The sequence below is a fragment of the Myotis nattereri genome (genome assembly GCF_964212035.1).
Source record: "Myotis nattereri genome assembly, chromosome: 2".
NCBI classification, from domain to species: Eukaryota; Metazoa; Chordata; class Mammalia; order Chiroptera; family Vespertilionidae; genus Myotis; species Myotis nattereri.
In genome coordinates, this window is record NC_138076.1 from 175,907,843 (window position 1) to 175,926,745 (window position 18,903).

Sequence of the window (18,903 nt, forward strand, 5' to 3'; positions counted from 1 at the left end):
AGTACTTGCTTGGTGGTGAAAAGAATGAATTCTTGGCAGGCCTCCTCTATTAGGTCTTGCTCACTACTTTGGGTCTGCAACAATCCAATAGCACAGAGGAGACCCAGTTGGATATAACTTTTTAATAAAATACTTATTTTTAATAATTTTCTTGCAAAATAATAATTGCTTCACCTTATTAATTTTTTTTATTTATCCAGTACTTATGTGTAAGGCACTGCTCCATGTGATAGCAATACAGCAATGAATGGCATCTTTTACCATATGCCAGATACTGTTAAGTAACGGGGTTTGTTTAGAGCAGCGGTTCTCAATCTGTGGGTCGCAACCCCTTTGGGGGTCGAACGACCCTTTCACAGGGGTCACCTAAGACCATCAGAAAACACATATATAATTACATATTGTTTTTGTGATTAATCACTATGTTTTAATTATGTTCAATTTGTAACAATGAAATTAGGGGTCACCACAACATGAGGAACTGTGTTAAAGGGTCTCGGCATTAGGAAGGTTGAGAACCACTGGTTTAGAGCATGTTGATTAAAACCCCTGTGGCATGGGCATTTTCCTCAGTTTAAATATTAAGTTTCAGAGAGTCAAAGCCTAATTAACTTTTGTAGGATCTCACAGGTGAGGAGCAGAAAACGGGAGTCAAAACCAAGTTTAACTGACTCAAAGTTTATTCTGCTAATTATTTGGCTTTACCACTTCTAGACCATGAATAAAGAAATGGGAATACCTAAATCAGAACCTGATCTGTAAGAATATGTCTAATAAATGATAATAGCTTCTCCTGAACAATTTTTGGGAGCCTACTTCTTTGACCTAAATGCATAGCAACCTATTTCCCCCCAAATTAAATCCACCACAAATTGTCTTAACTAGGAATGATTTGATTAAATCCTGTAAATGACTTTTTGAGAAGCATCCTAAATGTGCATTGTTCACACTCATTTTCATTTGTCCACAGTCTGTGTGCCAATGACAGCAAATATATCTGTATCAGGGCACTGTGGACAGTTTATAAATGAAACAAAGTAGGTCATTTTTTATCCAAGTTACTTAATAATCTTTTCATTGCTTCAAAAAAAAAAAAAATGCACTGAGAGCTAGCTATGCACCAGCCACTTCAGTGGGATGCAAAAATAAGACAGACAAGAACCCTGCTCTTATATATGGGAACCAGGGAAACAAAAGTGAAATTCAAGGATGATTTCTGATGATGATAACTGTTATGGGGGGAAAATGTGAGGGATCCGTGAGTAGGGTGAGCGTAGGATAGGAAGGGGGAAGGCCTCACGGGAGAGATGCTATTTGAGCTGAGTCCTACATGGTGAAAAAGAGTCAGCCATGTGAAGATTTACAAAATAGAAAATTCAAGACCAAAAACAAGAACAAAATTCATTTGAACAACAGAAAAAAGGCAAAAAGCCTTTTGTATCTGCATCAGAGTGAGCTGAGGGGAGAGGCAAGAGATAGAGTTAGAGAGATAGGCATGGTCCAAATCACACGGGGCCCTACATGTACAACCTTGTAATGCATTGTCCAAACAAAGACATATATAAGAATTAAAGGGGATGTTCTTAATAATTACACCAGACAATAGGTAGAAAGCCAGAATTTCCCAGGTACACCAGGATGTATAGTTACCCCACTTATATGCCAGGGTAAATCATTTTAATTTTATTACAATATAGTCATGAGCCTTTAGATGGTATTAAGTAGGAAAGTGAAATAATTTGATTTGTATTTATAAATAACCTCATTGACCACTGTATGAAGGTTAACTCCTGAAATGGGAGATCAGTTTTAGAGATTAATGAAATAATCCTGGTAAGAGGTGATACTGGCTTGAATGGTAGTGATATAGTTGAAAAGAAACTCAGTAATTTGGGATACATTTTGTAGATAATGTAGATAAGACATTGGTTGGATGTAGGCATGAGGGGAAGATAAGAATAAAAGTGACTGCTAGGTTTTTGGCTCCAGCTTCTGGATGAATTATGCTACTACTAGAGGCCCGGTGCACAAAAATTTGTGCACTCAGCGGGCGGTGTCCCTCAGCCCAGCCTGTGCCCTCTTGCAGTCTGGGACCCCTTGGGAGATGACCACCTCCTGGCTTAGGCCTGCTCCCCGGGGGATTGGGCCTAAGCTGGCAAACAGATATCCCTCTGGCAGCCCAGCAGCCCTCGGGGGATGTCTACTTCCCAGCGGGGAGCAGACCTAAGCTGCAGTCAGACATCCTTAGCGCTGCTGAGGAGGCAGGAGAGGCTCCCACCACCACCGCTGTACTGGCAGGCATTAGCCTGGCTTGTGGCTGAGCATAGCTCCCCCATATGAGAGCACACTGACCACCAGAGGGCAGCTCCTGCATTGAGCGTCTGCCCCCTGGTGGTCAGTGTGTGTCATAGTGACCAGTCATTCCCAGTCTTTCTGCTGTTAGGGTCAGTTTGTATATTACCCTTTTACTGTATAGGATAGAGGCCTGGTGCATGGGTTGGGGGCCAGCTGGTTTGCCCTGAAGGGTGTCCCAGATCAGGGTGGGGGTCCCTCTTGGGTGCCTGGCCAGCCTGGGTGAGGGGCTGATGGCTATTTGCAGCTGGTCATACCTCCTTCAGGGTGGGGATCCCTACTAGGGTGCCTGGCCAGCCTGGATGAGGGGCTGATGGCTGTTTTCAGGCTGGCCACACCCCCTTCAGGGTGGGGGTCCCCACCGGGGTGCCTGGCCAGTCTGGGTGAGGGGCTGAGGGCCGTTTTCAGGCTGGCAGGCAACTGAAGCTCCCAGCCTCTCCTTTTTTTTTTTTTTATTCTGGGATTTATTTACCTTCTATAATTGAAACATTGTTGCCATCACTGGCGCTCTCAGCTCTGAGGCCATGACCGGCTGAAAGCAGGTATCTGGGGTTTGTTTAGCTTCTATAATTGAAACATTGTTGCTTCTGGAGCTCAGAGCTGGGCTGCGGCAGGCGGGGAACCTTGGCTTCCTCCATCACTGGAGCAAGCAAGCCTCATGTTCACTTCAGCTGCATGGCTGTCGGCCGCCATCTTTGTTGGGAGTTAATTTGCATATCACCCTGATTAGCCAGTGGGAAGCGTAGTGGAGGTAAGGTTAATTACCCTTTTTGTCTTTTATTAGATAGGATTTGCTGATTATGAAAAGACCGACAGAGGCATTGGTTTCAGAAGATGATAGGGAATGAGTGGAATCACCAGTCTGGTTTTGACTCTATTAAGTTTGAGATTCCTGTTAAAAATACAAGTGGAGCCTGGCTGGCATGCCTCAGTGATTGAGCTTCAACCTATGAACCAGGAGTTCATAGTTCAGTTCCTGGTGGGGGCACATTCCCGGTTGCAGTCTAGATCCCCAGTAGGGGGCATGTAGGAGCAGCCAATCAGTGATTCTCTCTCACCATTGATCTTTCTATCTCTCCCTTCTCTTCCTCTCTGAAATCAATAAAAATATATTTTTTAAAAAAGAAATACAAGTAGAGATGTTAAGTAAGTATCTGAGATAGGATATATTCTCTTTTCTTTCTCCACATGGAACAGCTTTCTCACAATGTTATTTGTATCCTCAATAAAACAATTTAAACTGACATTCAAATATTCTATTAAAGTGATTTTTTACTTAACCCCTTCAGTTACATTTTGTATTCACTCTCTGGTGTTTGAAATTGCTAACATTACCAATTGCCTTTCTAGGAAAGCGTAGACCTGGGTGAAATCATGTTTTCCCTTTGTTATTTGCCAACTGCTGGACGTATGACATTGACAGTCATCAAGTGCAGAAATCTGAAGGCTATGGATATTACTGGCGCATCAGGTATGCACACAAGTGGTTAGTTAGCCAAGGATACATTCCCAAATAAAATAGTACATGTACCTACCCAAAAGTATGTGTAGTGATGGAATTAATGAGTTCATTTGTCTGTATTGGGGTACTATAAAAGTGGAAAAAGAGATTACCCAACTAAATTGCTCCAAATCACCTCTTTTATTTGCATTATCATCACAAAATTTTTAAAAGGTATTACCAAATAGATTGACTTTGAACTTGAGTTTTTATTTTTATTTCTTCCTCTACTGATTAACTCTTTCTGAAAAGTATGTGATTTACCATCCACTTCCCTACTTTCAGCTAATCACTTGCTTATAAAAGAAGATTCTTGAACTTGAAGGCATGCACTTCGAACTTGCATTAGTCTATGACTGGGGGCCACTTGAAAGCATATTTAGCAGTCTAAATATGCTATTTATTTCCCAACCTGATCTGCAGAGGAATAACCAGGTTTCAAGACCACCATTTGCATTTGCATTCTTACTACCTAACTAAAAATTTGCCAATAATTGGAAGTATGTTCTAAGGGATGGAAAGAAATAATAAAATAAATAAATGCTTCTTGAAGTTTCTTAAAAACATTCTTGAAGGAAATTTTTGTGTGTGCTAACTTTGTTAGTGTTAAAGCCACATCGTTCTTTTATCCCTTCACTTATATCACTGCAGTTCTGGAGGATTATTTATAGCTAAATATGTGACCTTTGGCATACTCTGGGGGAGGAAAAATGAGAGCAGAGTAGGGAGGTCAGTAACCATTTGTTGAAATGAACAGAAATAACAAATAGTAATGGAGATACAGTAAAGTATGACATGGGGATGGGCAATTTATAATGTTGTGGTTCTTAAGAACAAAAATGCCCCCTAAATTTGCATTACAAAAAGCCTGAGGAAACTCTAAATTCTAGTGTGGAAAGAGGGACAGGATTTAGTATGTAAATTAAAAGAATGAGATGCAAATGTAAGTATGGATATCATGCTCCCTTCTATGTAAGAATGGGAATTTTTAGGATATATGTTCATGTTGCTAAATTTGCATAAATAAGTACTGGAGTGGTACACAAAAAAATGGGGTTTGGAGTTGAGAGGTATGGAGACAGATGGGAGGGAGACTTCTTATTGCACATCCTTCTCTAGCAACTTGACTTTTGAGCTATGTCATGATTTACTATTTATTTATTTATTTATTTATTTATTGTATTTGTTGCCATTTTATTGTTCATGTTTATTTTATTTTTTCTAATCTTTACTGTTGAAAGTATTACATATGTCCCTTTTTTCCCCCATTGACCCCCTACAGCCCACTCCCGCTCCCCACCCCAGGCCCTCACCAGCCCACTGTCTGAGTTCATGGGCCTATTCATTTTTTCAAAATTTGCAATACATAGTTGATATATAAATGTAGAAAGAAAGTAAGTAAATTCCACATTTATTTTTAAATAACCCAAGAAAAATTATTGGGTCAACAAATGTTGAAGAACTTCAGTTAAACAGTGTACTCACAAATTATTGTTTATTCTATTCTTTCTACCATGAATCAAAAGAGATCAAATTTTGAGACAAGCAAACAGCATCAAAGTTGTAATTAAGTACAAGATTACTTTTTATTTATATGAGGCTTTTTATGAGATGAGTGCGTGCTTTGAGAACAACACCTCATTAATTCTCACAAAAGGCTTGTGAATCAACTCAGGAGCCGGTAAATTATCCTTGTCATGAGTAGAGTAGAGAAATGTCATCAGAGACATGATGGGGGCATGGAAGGATAAATCAGGGCTTGTTCCCATTGTTAATGAAATGCCTAGGCCTATGGGCTCATACACAAAAATAGATCACAAAAAATGAGCTTCTTTCTTAGAACATATTTCCAGTTATTGAAAAATCTAAATATATACACATATATTATTATTTTTTGCAAAATAAATAAATAAAAATAAATGGAAAACAGCCATTGAACATTGTCCTTTCACCTTGTTTTCTTCTCCATACCTCAATTCTAGCCACAAAATATGTTTTTAACCCTTGGAGGATATGCTTATAAAATACATAGATACATTTTTCTAGAGCTTAAAAAACATTAATTTGCTCAACTAAATTAATATTGCCATCATTTTGGCCTATTCTAAGGAAATAAGATGTATTATTACATTGGTGGAAAGAGAAAAGGTGGTGGTGCTATAGTTGGAGGATGACCAGAAAATAAAAACATAAAGATAGAGCTTAGAAATGGATTATTTTAACCATCTACCATGCCAACACCCCTTCCCAAAGCCATGCCTCCTTTTTATAAAAAAGTAAAGGCTTTTAAAGAAACTTTTGTGTAATACTACATAACTTTCTATAGTACTGTAACAGTTGTTCTACATAAGGTGTCAGGAGTAAGACAGTAGGGACAATCAGCTGGGCAAAACTTGTTAAGTTCCCTTGGCCCATAAAGATATAACCCAACTAAATTTTTCTCTTTCCTGTTGGCATCATATAAACAATGTCATAACAGAAACCTTCCTTGTGGCCATCTTTAAGGCACATATTGCCCTCTTTTTGTATACTCTTGAGCACCTAATAATTATGTGTAGTAATCATTTCTTCAATCTGAGCTCTTTATTAAGCACTAATGCTATGATTAAAATGAGACCTCTGATTGTAGTATCTTTTCCAACGATTGAAGAAAATGCCAGCTATTGTAGTTGTTGCTTTCTAATTTCAACTTTTGATTATATATACTGGTCTAGATAGTGTTGCTCTTTCATACGTTTTAGTATTCTTATTATAAATTATTTTGAAAGAAATTAACTTTAATATAATTAACCTTACTTTTTGGGATTCCATTCCTTAGAAATCACTTCTAATAAACTGTGTCCTCAAATAGCTGTGACATTATAGCTCTGGATTGGCTCTTGAGAAATGAGTGAGTTTTCTCTGTTATGGTACGAATAGTGAGATCAAGTTAATTATTTTCAAGTTCGTTCAAGATAAGTGCTTTTTTTTAAAGTAAGAAGTCCTAGAGAGTCTACTGCCCCCAAGTAAATCATTTGAATTTAAAACTGGTAATACTAAATAGCTTAAATGCCACTTTTCTTAGTAACAATTAACAGCAATTTTATTTCTACTTCATACCATTACTTTTATTTTAACAAAATGACCTTCCCACTCCTAGATCCTTATGTCAAAGTGTCTCTGATGTGTGAGGGTCGAAGATTAAAAAAGAGGAAAACAACTACAAAGAAAAACACTCTAAACCCTGTGTACAATGAGGCCATTATTTTTGACATCCCTCCGGAGAATGTGGAGCAGGTCAGCCTCTCCATCGCGGTCATGGATTATGACAGGTACGTGTATCTGTGTCCTCACTGCTGAACAGTCATGTTTAGTTATATGCAAACCATAGTCCACTATAGCGGTTTTAATGTCAATTGGAAGAGGAAAAAGTTATTCCTTCAAAACTCATTTATTCCATGTTATAATATTTCTTTTTTTTTTCTTCTTCTCCAAAAGAAGTCACTGTTAAGTTGAAGAATGGGACACCTGGGGCTGGTGAAAGAATGGGTACAGACAGACGCAGTATGGAGCACATTATAGAATGCACTGTGTGAAGCCTTTTGACAGTGACAACAGAAATTAAAATCAACGGAGTTTGTTTTCCCAACTGGGCTGGAATATGAATATTATGATTCTTATTAGAGCTCTATCATTAACTGGCTGTGTGAAAGGGAAAGTTATGCAATCTCTTGGGGATTTGCTTTTCCCGTTTGTAAAACATCAGCATAATATGGAACTGTGAACAGTGAGCATTAAGAGGAGAAGTTGAATAGCGGCCATAGGAATGCAGCCTTGATGCTCTGACATCTTAAAACATTGCTTTGTGGACAGCTCTTCCAGCTCACACACACGGAGTCACTTGTCCTTTCATGAGAGAAATTGCAAACTCCCAGGTACAGCTCTGAAGGTTCCTCCTACAGCAGCCCTAACCTTTATCTTCCCACCCTTCCCGTGTCTGAGATAGTATCACCTTGCTCTGTGTATCTCATCCCACCCATGCCTTACAGCCGTGCTCAAGTCACCACTTCTGTGTCTTTCTCCGCTAATCTGTCTCTTCTTCCTCTGAACTCTTGTCCCATCTTAAACATTCATAACTCTTCTTTGGTCCTTGCTCTATACTTCTTTCTATTGTTTTGCTTTTCATATTTATAAATTCTTTTTGGAAAGGACTACTGTATGTTTAACCTACAAAATTATCAGCAATAGACAGTATCTTGTTACATTTATTTTGTTCTAATAATAACACAAGTGGAATGGAACACACATATATAAATATTTTAAAAGAATGTCATCTGTATAGGACCATGAAAATGGTAGTAACCAGGACCCTATAACCTTGAGAAATTAATATGCTATCTTCTGGCTCAGAGCTAACAAAATGAAGCAGTGAAAAATAAAATGACATGTATCATCTAATATTTGAAATTAAATTATATCACAGTTTACAAAGAAAGCTACCCTAAGAAAGAGAGCGCTCTTGAGTCCGTTGAAATTTCAAAAGCTAAACATGTTGTGCTGTTTTCATTGGTAGCCCTTGTCCTGCTTTACCGAGAAAATGACTCCTATTGATTTCTCACCACAGTGATTGCAGGGAGATCCAATTGAGAATTTGTCATTCAGACAAGTTTAGGGAAATGGATCCTGACAATATACAAAACAGGAAGATGAAAAAAAAAACACAACTTATTTTTAAAAGTATGTTTGGCCCTAACCGGTTTGACTCAGTGGATAGAGCATTGGCCTGGGGACTGAATGGTCCCAGGTTTGATTCCGGCCAAGGGCATGTACCTTGGTTGCGGGCACATACCCGGTGGGGCGTATGCAGGAGGCAGGCTGATCGATGTTTCTCTCTCATCAATGTTTCTAACTCTCTATCTCTCTCTCTTCCTTTATGTAAAAAATCAATAAAATATATTTTTAAAAAGTATGTTTGTTTGGGAAACTTAATATTGAGGAAAATGATAGTAAACATAAAAATCAATATCAATGACAGGAAGAAAGTAATGAAATGTCCTAAAAAATTATCTCAAAGTCTTCTTAGAGATGTCTGTCAAAATAACCTTTAGAAATGCCTTTAAATTATACTCCATTCTTGAGAAGCAACCTAACCACTTGCACACTTGCGTCCATTGTCTCAATTCAAATGCTGCCTCGACCTTTTACTAAGCGTGTAAAGGCAGGCAGGTCCCTGCACTTTGGGGTGTTTGTCTCTGTCTGTAAAATGAGATGATGGTGATGATATTCATTGTCTTGGTGGGAGGATTTAGTGAGGCAGTACCTTTAAATTATTTAGAACAGTGTCTGGCATATAATAAGCTCCCAAATTATTAACCGTCATTATTATTTTGATTTGTTGCTGTAAAAACAGGACATGGATGGAAAATAGGAATGTTGTTCAGTATGCTCTGCTGCTATGCAATGATAAATCAAGTTTTGTGGTATTGAACATAGCCTTGCCCTGTTTAATTATAGTACAAGTATAACATTCACTGACATATCATTTAGTCAATTAAATATGGTCATTTATACCAAAAAAAGTGGATATTGAGGTCTTGGTGAGAAATATGAGCATCATTACAAAACACTAAGCCTCGTGGAAAGAACAAGATTGTGATTCACATCACTTAATGTTAATTGGATTGCTTCCAAGAAAGAAACTCATCATATAGGTAAGGACCAGCTGTCATTCCTCATTCACACGACGTCTATTATTGTGCAACGTGCTCAAGTTACGGAGCACTAAAACGGTTTGTATGTGCACCTTTACAAATTCATTTTCGAATGCTGCTTCTGTTTAGTAACTTTTAGTTTACTTAATTTTTTTTACTTGCCCTAAGTAATTTGATTTGCAAAATCATTTAGAACCTGCCACAAAATCTAGTGTTTTAATCATATGTTTAAAATTCTGCTAAGATGTGTGAAATGCCATGTATCTTTGAATATGGAAATGAAAATGTAACATTCTCTGAATTGCAGGGTAGGACACAATGAGGTCATAGGGGTGTGTAGAACAGGACTGGACGCTGAGGGCCTTGGGCGAGACCACTGGAATGAAATGCTGGCCTATCACCGAAAACCAATAACACATTGGCACCCCTTGCTGGAGGTGAGCGTGATTCCCTGACACCTACTCTCTATTTAAAATCTCTTTTGCTTAAATATGTTATCTCTAACCATTCTCTGATGTTTTATATATTCACCTATTTTTTCAAAAACAAAACAAAACACCACACCGATGTTGCTCTTGCTTTGTCCCAGAGACTCTGTCATCCAGTATTCAAAGTTCTGTGTGTCTTGTTGGATTCCCCAAAATCACTCAACTTTCTGGGTTTGAAATTCCTTTGGACAGTAAGCCCCTAAAAACTGCAAGTCTATTATTTTCTTTGCATAGTGGGAAAACTTACATCAGTGAATGGTGGGGCGCTCCAGTAAATTCATTCCTAACTGGAAAAGGAAATGTTGGTGCTTTTCTTTTGTGAAAACTGCCACCTCACCTAAACTTCTCCAGAAACCCTAAATAGAGGTCCTGTCAATGAATACCACTCATCTGTGTAAAAGGACAGGTATATCTACCCCAACTCTGGCCAGGAAGTAAAAGTGCTCACAGATTTTTTAAATATAGAGGCGTCAGCTTGCTTGAGACCAAAGCGTGCCTGTGCTGTGTGACTACATATTGGAGAAGCTTGGGGCGCGTTACTTTAACCTAAGCTCTGCTATGACTCTGTAATAGTAGTAAACTGAGAGAGTAAAACTAAATAAAAGGCTGAATGTTGAATTCTTAGCCCTGAGTGTGACGCAGTGTTAGCTTTGATTATAATAATAGGTTATTTAACCAGAATGGGTATCGATACCGGCTTCTATCCGGATTTTTAGCCGTAAAGTTAATTGTCAGTCTGCTGGAAACACTGAATGTTGCTAGATGAAAAGGCAGTTGCCGGAGCCTCTGGGAGGGTCACAGAGTAAGTCACTGATCTGGCCTAGTTAACGGAGAGGCGATGCATGTCGGCAAAAGGGTTTGTGGCAGACGACGGAATTTATCAGTTCGGTAAAAAGAACAGTTATGATAACCACGTGGTAAGTAGATGCTGTATTGCTGTCTCGCCGTGGTTACGATTCTGCCTCTTGTTCTGGCACTGCGTGCAGTGTAACTAACTATTAACTGTCAGCGGGCTCAGGTTCTAATCTTAGCTTAGTCACAAAAATGTGACCGTGGCCATGTTACTCAGGACATGATAGAGACAACTGGATGAATGCGGTGTGAATATTGCATGCCCAGATAACAGAGGTGAACTGCCATCATAGATATCTGCCTATATGTGTGTGTTTCACACGTTTACCTCACATCATCATTTAAAAGTCAGACACTTACACAAATGCACATGTGCACAGCACTTTCCCCTAGAGTGGTTCAGAAAGATAGACAATATATCCTCTAAATATTTCAGTGAGCCTTGGGAAGGTTGTATTTTATTTCAACAGTGTTTTTGTCTAAAGTATACTCTCCTGCTTATTGTACATTTACGATCATTTTCCTGATTTTCATCTTTGTTTTTATTTAAGGATTGAAAAGTGAATATTAATTTCTTTTCTTTTTTAAAATGTGTTTTTATTGATTTTTTTTAAAGAGAGAGAGAGATGAAAGGAAAGGGATAGAGAGATAGGAAGACTGATGAGAGGGAGAAACATCAATGGGCTGCCTCCTGCTCACTCTCCACTGGGGATCATGCCCACAACCTGGGCATGTGCCCCAAGCAGAAATCAAACCAGGGATCCCTGGTTCACACTGGCTGGGTGCAAAGTATATATTAATTTTAAGAATCTAGACATGGGAGTAAAATTTGCTGGGCAGAGAACCACACTGAAGGGGAGACGTGGATTCTAATCCTTGCTCCTCTGGCTGGATGATCCTGGGCAGACCACTCACTCTGCCTACAGTTGCATTTCTCCAGAGTTAATGAAAATGGAAATGCATGCCCCTCAGACTTCACAGGCATTATGTAGGGAGAAATGAGGTAACGTGAGCAAGAACTTTAATGAAAGGGCATATGTTGTGCAACCCAGGGCGTATGATAATGACCTATGACTATTTAATAAGCAGTTATACATTTATCTGATGAAGGGGAGCTATGGACTAGGCATGTGTTTGTGTCAGTCATTGTAGGATATACAGGAAAAATAAGCTGCAATATGGATATCAGAAGATCCCAGATATTTTTCTAGCAGTAGAGTATCAGAGGACAAGTGGACTAAAATATTATGTAAATATACTTTCTCCAGCAAACAGCACCTTTTTTCCAACTCCTGTACCTACATTCAATGGTCAAACAGAACATATGGACTAGAGACCTAAGAACTGGCTGGATTTTGCACTGTGTGAAAGTGATGCGTGTGTAATTATGTGTTTTGTTGCCAGAGAAAGGATTAAAATTAGAAGGGAATAATTCGAGAGCTGGGTAAGTTGGTGGGACAGAGACTAAAGCATCATTTAGAAAATCTGGTTACTTCTACCAGATAATCACGAATTTATTCTGTTGTAACTAAACTTTTAAAATACACATAATATTTGGGGACTGAGAGAAATTATTCTTCATCACTTGTGGCTCCCACTTGCCAAACTTAGTCCCTGTCATCTCATGAATTGCTCCTATAAGAGTCACGTCCTGCTTTAGAGCCAGCGAAATGCAGTCTCTTGTGTCTAGAATCTCTTATTGCATTTACCTAGCAATCGCCCCCTCCCCATTATAGTAGACCAATAATTACTTTACAATACGAACTAGGCACCTGTCATAGAATGTGAAAGGAATAGTCGTCCATGCCTGGCTGCTCTGCATACCATCTGTGTACCACACCCTGCCTACATCTCTATGATATTTGTGTCCTCTCATGTGCCCTGAGGAGCTGAGTTGTGGAGGGCAGGGGGCGTTATGTATATTTTCTCTTCAGAGGCTTGCATATCATGAGTGAATATTCACTGTTAAAAGGTAGCAACAGCCCGGCCAGTGTGGCTCAATAGTTGAGTGTCGACCTATGAACCAGGAGGTCAGGGTTCAATTCCCAGTCAGGGCACGTGCCCAGGTTGCAGGCTTGATCTGCAGTAGGAAAAGTGCAGGGGGCAGCCCATTGATGTTTCTACCTCTCTCTCTCATCATTGATCTCTCTCTCTCTCTCTCTCTCTCTCTCTCTCTCTCTCTCTCTCCCTCCCTCCCTCTCTCTCCCTTTTTCCCTGAAATCAATAAAAATAATTTTTTAAAATAAAAGGTAGCAATAATTACCCACTTTATTTTTATACTAGGTCATACATTATGAAATTATTGTCTTTCAGCTACCTGGCCGGGCGAACAGTTTTGATAGTCAAGGATCCTGTTCATCTCCCAAACCACCTTCCACACCGTAATGCCTCCAAAATAAGATCGTTGTTGTGAGGACCCAGGACATGTGCTCATCAGATCAGAAAAAAAGCAGAAGGTTTGATTTCCTCATTTAAAATATATCCTGGTAGTAAACGAACTTGTGCAATTTTTCATTTACTTTTTGTCTGTGTATTAACTTTGGACATCTTGATATACTTTACTTGAAAACAGATAGCCCTTACTTCCACGAGGCGTTTTATTCTTCTTGTCACATGCCTATTAGCACAGAGTGTTTTATTAAGTTGTAATTTTTTGAATAAGCAAAGAAATACATTTTAAAAAAGAATCGATACTTATCTAAATTTTAATAGAGTCTATGCTGCTATTATATAAAGTAGCACGTCACGTATGTATGGTTTGGATTTTATTAAGCTGTTCATTTCTCATTATGCACATATTTCTATATAAGCTTTAATGGAAATTTTGAACGTAATTTGCACAGGATTAAATCCTTGTGCCATCAAATTAATGTTACTTTTCTGATAATCTTTCATTCTCAGAAAAATTATTTTCTTGATGAGGTTTGGCTCTGCTAAACTCAGAACGTTGTCTCCCAAGCATATTGTTTAAAACATACAGTTAAAGCTATAATTTAAAGAAACATTTTGAATATAAATGTAAAAAGTAATATTTAGTAACTGGAAAGTGGAGGTTGAGCCACTTGGGCTACCATTTTATACCGTCATAATGTTACATTAGTTCACACATCTGTTACACTGTTTAACTGATATTTTAAAATTCTAATAATCTTAATCTCAAATGTAGCACTAGTATTCTTGAACGAATAGAATTAGAATTTGTTCATTTTTTGTGTTCGTAAGGTTTTCAAGTACTGTGATGTATATTTTGTGACATGAAGCGTTCGTGTAGATCTTGTGTTTCTGACAGACCATACTAACAGACACCAAAGGTACAATAAATGTCTGTGCTCATCGTCATTTAGGTTGTACACAGTACTGGTGACTTTCAAACCCAATCAGAAGCTAATTGATAAAATTGGGTATTTTCTTAAAGAAAAGGATGACCTATTTTTCAGCAAATTATAGAAATATACCATAAATAATACAATTTCAACATTTAATAAAAATAAATTCTGACGGCCCAGACCCACAGTCCTTTCATAAAAGGCATTTGCCTTAAATAAGGATAAAGGATCAGGCCACTAGCGGTAAAAACTATGCAAATGTTTTTACAAGACAGAACTTTCTTTTACATCATGTCAACTTTTTATTGTCGTATTTCTCAGCCCTCTTGGAAGGTATCTATATTGATTTTATCTATATAGATTTGTACTGTGGATAGTGCATATTTCAAGCTTATCCCAAGATAGGAGGTTAAAAGAATACAACAAAAAGGCAAGAAAATCTGTACTTAATATATTAAAACACCTTCATCAAAATGAGAAATTTGTACTAGGAATTATAAAATTTTTATCCCATATTTCTAAATATTAAAAAATAAAAAGTTTTAAAAGATTTGAAATTTTGTTTATTGGCATCTCTCATAAATGATGGCATCACTGTTCATTAAGATGGCATTTACACTTTTAACATTATAAAGGCAAACACAATTTCCTAAAATTTTTCAAATGCTAATGAAAACTACCATCCTAATGAAAACGAGTATTTCTAGCCAAATTTTCTAATTGAAAACTATAGAAGAAACATGTTTGAAAATACCTGGCTATTTTATAAAGCCTAAAAGAATCATTGCTGTAGACAGAATCACTGAATATGACACGCCCATTTTGGAATTCTTTATTTTACTGGGAAATAACAATTGTCATATGGAAAGACAAGTTATCCTCTTAATAAAATGACATTTTTGGAGGCACTTGTTTTATTAGTAGATGTAGCTGAAGCTTACAATTAATTAGTAAACATATTTCCTAAGTGAGTATAATAATTATTTTCATCTGCAAAGATATTTTCAGGACTGTATACTCATTCTTAAAGCTCATGCTTTTCTTTGCCTCATATAAAGAAAAAGCCAGTGCTTGTGATGACAAATAAGATGCCATCAGCCAAACAGGATTGTAGATTAAAATAAGTTTTAAAGATAATTTTTAAGAAATATTTCCCATAGATTAAAATAAACTCAGCATGCTGGAGGATTTGTTAAATCTGTGATGCCAGAGGATTTGTCAATTCTGCGAGAGGGATTAAGGAGAGAAAATTCACCACAAGTCATCTTTCATGCAATACATGAGAGAGGTTTACACTCATATTGATAAAGCATAATCATTTAAAATGATAGTTCATATTATAAAAGTGTAATCCCACCACTTTTCAATACAACACCTCCTCACTCTACGCAGCCACGTGTTCATACAACCAGAATATATCCTCTTTCTACTTGTGATTGAAGGGGAAATGTGTTTAAAATAAGGTTTGATGTTACAGATTTCCTCCACTAGTTTGTGTGGGATACCACATTTTAATGATAACACCGACACATTATGAAGTTGCAGTTCAGGTATGTAATGAATACCTAATTTTCAGGGATTTATTCAGGGACTTGCCAAACTTAAGTCTAGGAAAAAGGAGCCAATGTTGATTCATTCGCATAACAACACCGATGTTCTTTTGGGGTCATTTATTTATTTATTTTACCTGATTCACTAAGTGATCAGAAGAATGAGGAAACTGAATATGAAAAGAGCATTAGTGTTTGTGGAATATGTAATCTCACAGAATTCACAACAATTGACTTTTTTTTTTACACTGGCTCCTTAAAAATATTTTTCTTGACAATTTTAATTTTTTGGTCAGACCAGCTCTGTTTCTGGTACTTTATTTACATGCAAAACTCATGATATTAATATTCACAGTTGAGTGAATATTTCACCCAGATTTTTGCCAGGGAATAAGACACAGGAAGGCAGAGCCAAGCACCCACTTTCTTATGCTGTTTTGGGGAGTGAGTGCATGTTCTAGTTACTGCAGGGAGATCACACTGATCAATACTGACTCAGGTTTTAGATAAAAGCAAATATATTTGAACCTGTTTGGTTGTGATATTTAATTGACATTTTCACCTGTGTTTATTCTCCTGTGATGTTTATTATTTAAACATTTTGCAGACTCGGTAAAGAACTATCAATGTCTTAAGGCTTTCACTTAATGATTAACTGTTTCAAAAATGAAAATGCCAAACTTCCGCTGTTTTATCAAATTTTACTATCCATAAAACAAATTGTAAGTTATTTCAGAATGAGTTATCCAAAGAGCCAAAGGACTATTACAAATAAAAAGATACAAAATCTTAACATTGAACACGTGGTAATTTCTTAAATTACTTCTTTAAAAAGAGTACTTGATATTATTATCTCAGAATGAATGTTTTCATAGGCTGGAGTTCCATGTGAATTTTTTTTTTTTTTTGCTACCTTAGTTGTGACTATGATCAGGTAATTTAATAACCCGATAATTTTAAAAAGAAAACTAGAGTTGATAAGGATGTAACAAAGAGATTCTCTTAAATCTAAGTGAAAATGTGGAGATCTGTTTTCTTTACAACTTGTTTTTGAAACAACTCCAGTTATTCCAAGGTACTTCAATTGATACACTCAGTTTCCAGGCTAAAAATGTATTGCTGCCAATAAGAAATTATACAAAAGCAAGGAACATAAAATAAAGTAAGAATCTATATAAATAAGTGGTAAACGAATGCCTTATAGCATATGGAAATAAACACATTTGAATGCAAAACAAAAAACTCCTTGGTATTTTAACTTTTAATGGAAAGTGAATCCTCTAATATTATTCCAAAAACAGCAACCCATGACACAGTATTTCATTAGTTAGTGAAATGGCTCAGGATATGATTCATCTGAACCTATTATGACCCATTATGTAAAGAAAATAGTGAATTTGAATTTCACATAGGCAGCAGAGCTAATTAAACTAAATGCTGTTTCTAATACGTTATTCAGTGATGCTCTTTAAAGTAAGACTTTTCGCTTTCATTAAAAGATTTCCTACATTGACTCAATCCTACATTAATTAGAGTGAATTGTAATTTAATAAAAGATGCATTGTCTTCTGCCATTAACAGTTCACCAAAAATATGTATATTTGAACAGAGGCATTTAACTAATATTCTGTTCAAGTGTTTCTCATCAAAGTAAAGAATTGTTTTTATTTTTGCCCTGTTCATCATGAAGATAGGTAACCAGGGTTTGACTTGATGGGATGACAATTTCATGCCATAGAGACTTTAAAAAAATCAGTAAATTATGGTTTGAGATGGGATTTAATGATTTATTGAATGCCAACATTTTAAATACTAGAAATGGTGATTGGAAGAAAAAGTGGAAGATGTTTAAGAGAAAAACAGATGTTTTCCTGCCTGAAATGATTTAAATATACCCCTACAAGGAGGAATTGATGAGAATAATCCTATTTTTATCTATGCTGAAACACTGGAAGTAACTTGATATTGACTGATCTAGAGAGGGAGATAGTATTTATATGGAAACACTTTCATCTCAAACTGACAATAACTTTTAAGCTCGCCTGGGTCAAGAGAACCTCTCCAAAGAGCAAACTATGCCTGATCATGTCATGAAAGGGTAAAAATAGGCCATTTTCTTTGGAAATTATGTTGTGATTTGCATCTGCTATGCACAGAATCCCTATTTACTGTACAGGTTGGTGGATTTCAATTATTCAATTTCCTGTTTTGTTCCCTCAAAAACTAATTTGTTAGAAAACAATGCATGTTATAGAAATGAGTCAAAATTTTTAAGAGAAGTCTCAACGTTGAAAGATAAATACATTGGATTTTGTCTTTTTCTGTCTTTCAAAGAAAATTTTCCCCATTTGAACACCAATACATGAAATTATGTTTAACTAGAATTTTGCTGTAGAATAAAGTTTGTGAACCAAAAATATCCCTATCATTCCTAAAGCTATGTGCAAATTGGCCATAGAATCATTTACTATAAAAATTGCATGTTTTTTTATATTTATATAGATTGTTTGTGGGTTTTATTATAAATCTTTTTGCTTTTTTTCTTTAAAAAAACCCTCTAAGCTTTCTATTTTAAAAAAACACAGTAACCCCCAGTGTGACTAGCTTTATAAATTCTGTAACTGTATAAGAAAGAAGCAAGTAGACCAGACACAAAATATTTGCATTTATAATTTTTTGTAAACAGAAAGTTCAACCCAGGTTTATATCATTTGCATTAACTTTTTATTAACCTTTTCAACTGAAAAATGTGATTTGGTTTATCTGCAAAATAGGGATAAATTATGGATTACAATGAAGTGAGACCTTCATTTTATTATGAAGAATGAAGAAGTCGAAATAGAAAAAAACTGCCTGACATTGTAAATGTAGTGATTTCACTAATGAATAATCCAATATATTTTCCAATTATTCTAAACTGACCGCAACCATGAAAATTGAATAATTTGGATCCATCATATTTAATCCTGCTTTGTATCCTTCAGTCATTGTTCATAAGGTGACTTTTTAACTGAATTTTGTGATGTAATACGTAACCATTGTTCAAATCAATATCGTTGACTTCCGTATTATAGAAGAAAAATTTTAAAATCGTTTGAAATTCGTGTTTCTGGCTTTTGTACACAGTAACCAGCCATTTGTGAA

The 18,903-nt window shown here is 36.6% G+C and overlaps 1 protein-coding gene across 1 annotated transcript in view; it reads left to right on the top strand.

Moving 5' to 3' along the window:
- SYT10 (synaptotagmin 10) overlaps positions 1-13,268 on the top strand; it is a gene marked incomplete at its 3' end in the record, with an annotated part of 72,327 nt that extends 59,059 nt beyond the window's left edge. Inside the window, exons 4-7 of the mRNA XM_081083693.1 lie at positions 3,703-3,823; positions 6,993-7,164; positions 9,851-9,980; positions 13,197-13,268. Of these exons, the coding sequence (XP_080939819.1) occupies positions 3,703-3,823; positions 6,993-7,164; positions 9,851-9,980; positions 13,197-13,268 (495 nt within the window). The remainder of the gene's footprint in view (positions 1-3,702; positions 3,824-6,992; positions 7,165-9,850; positions 9,981-13,196) is intronic.
- Between the last annotated feature and the right edge of the window lie 5,635 nt (positions 13,269-18,903).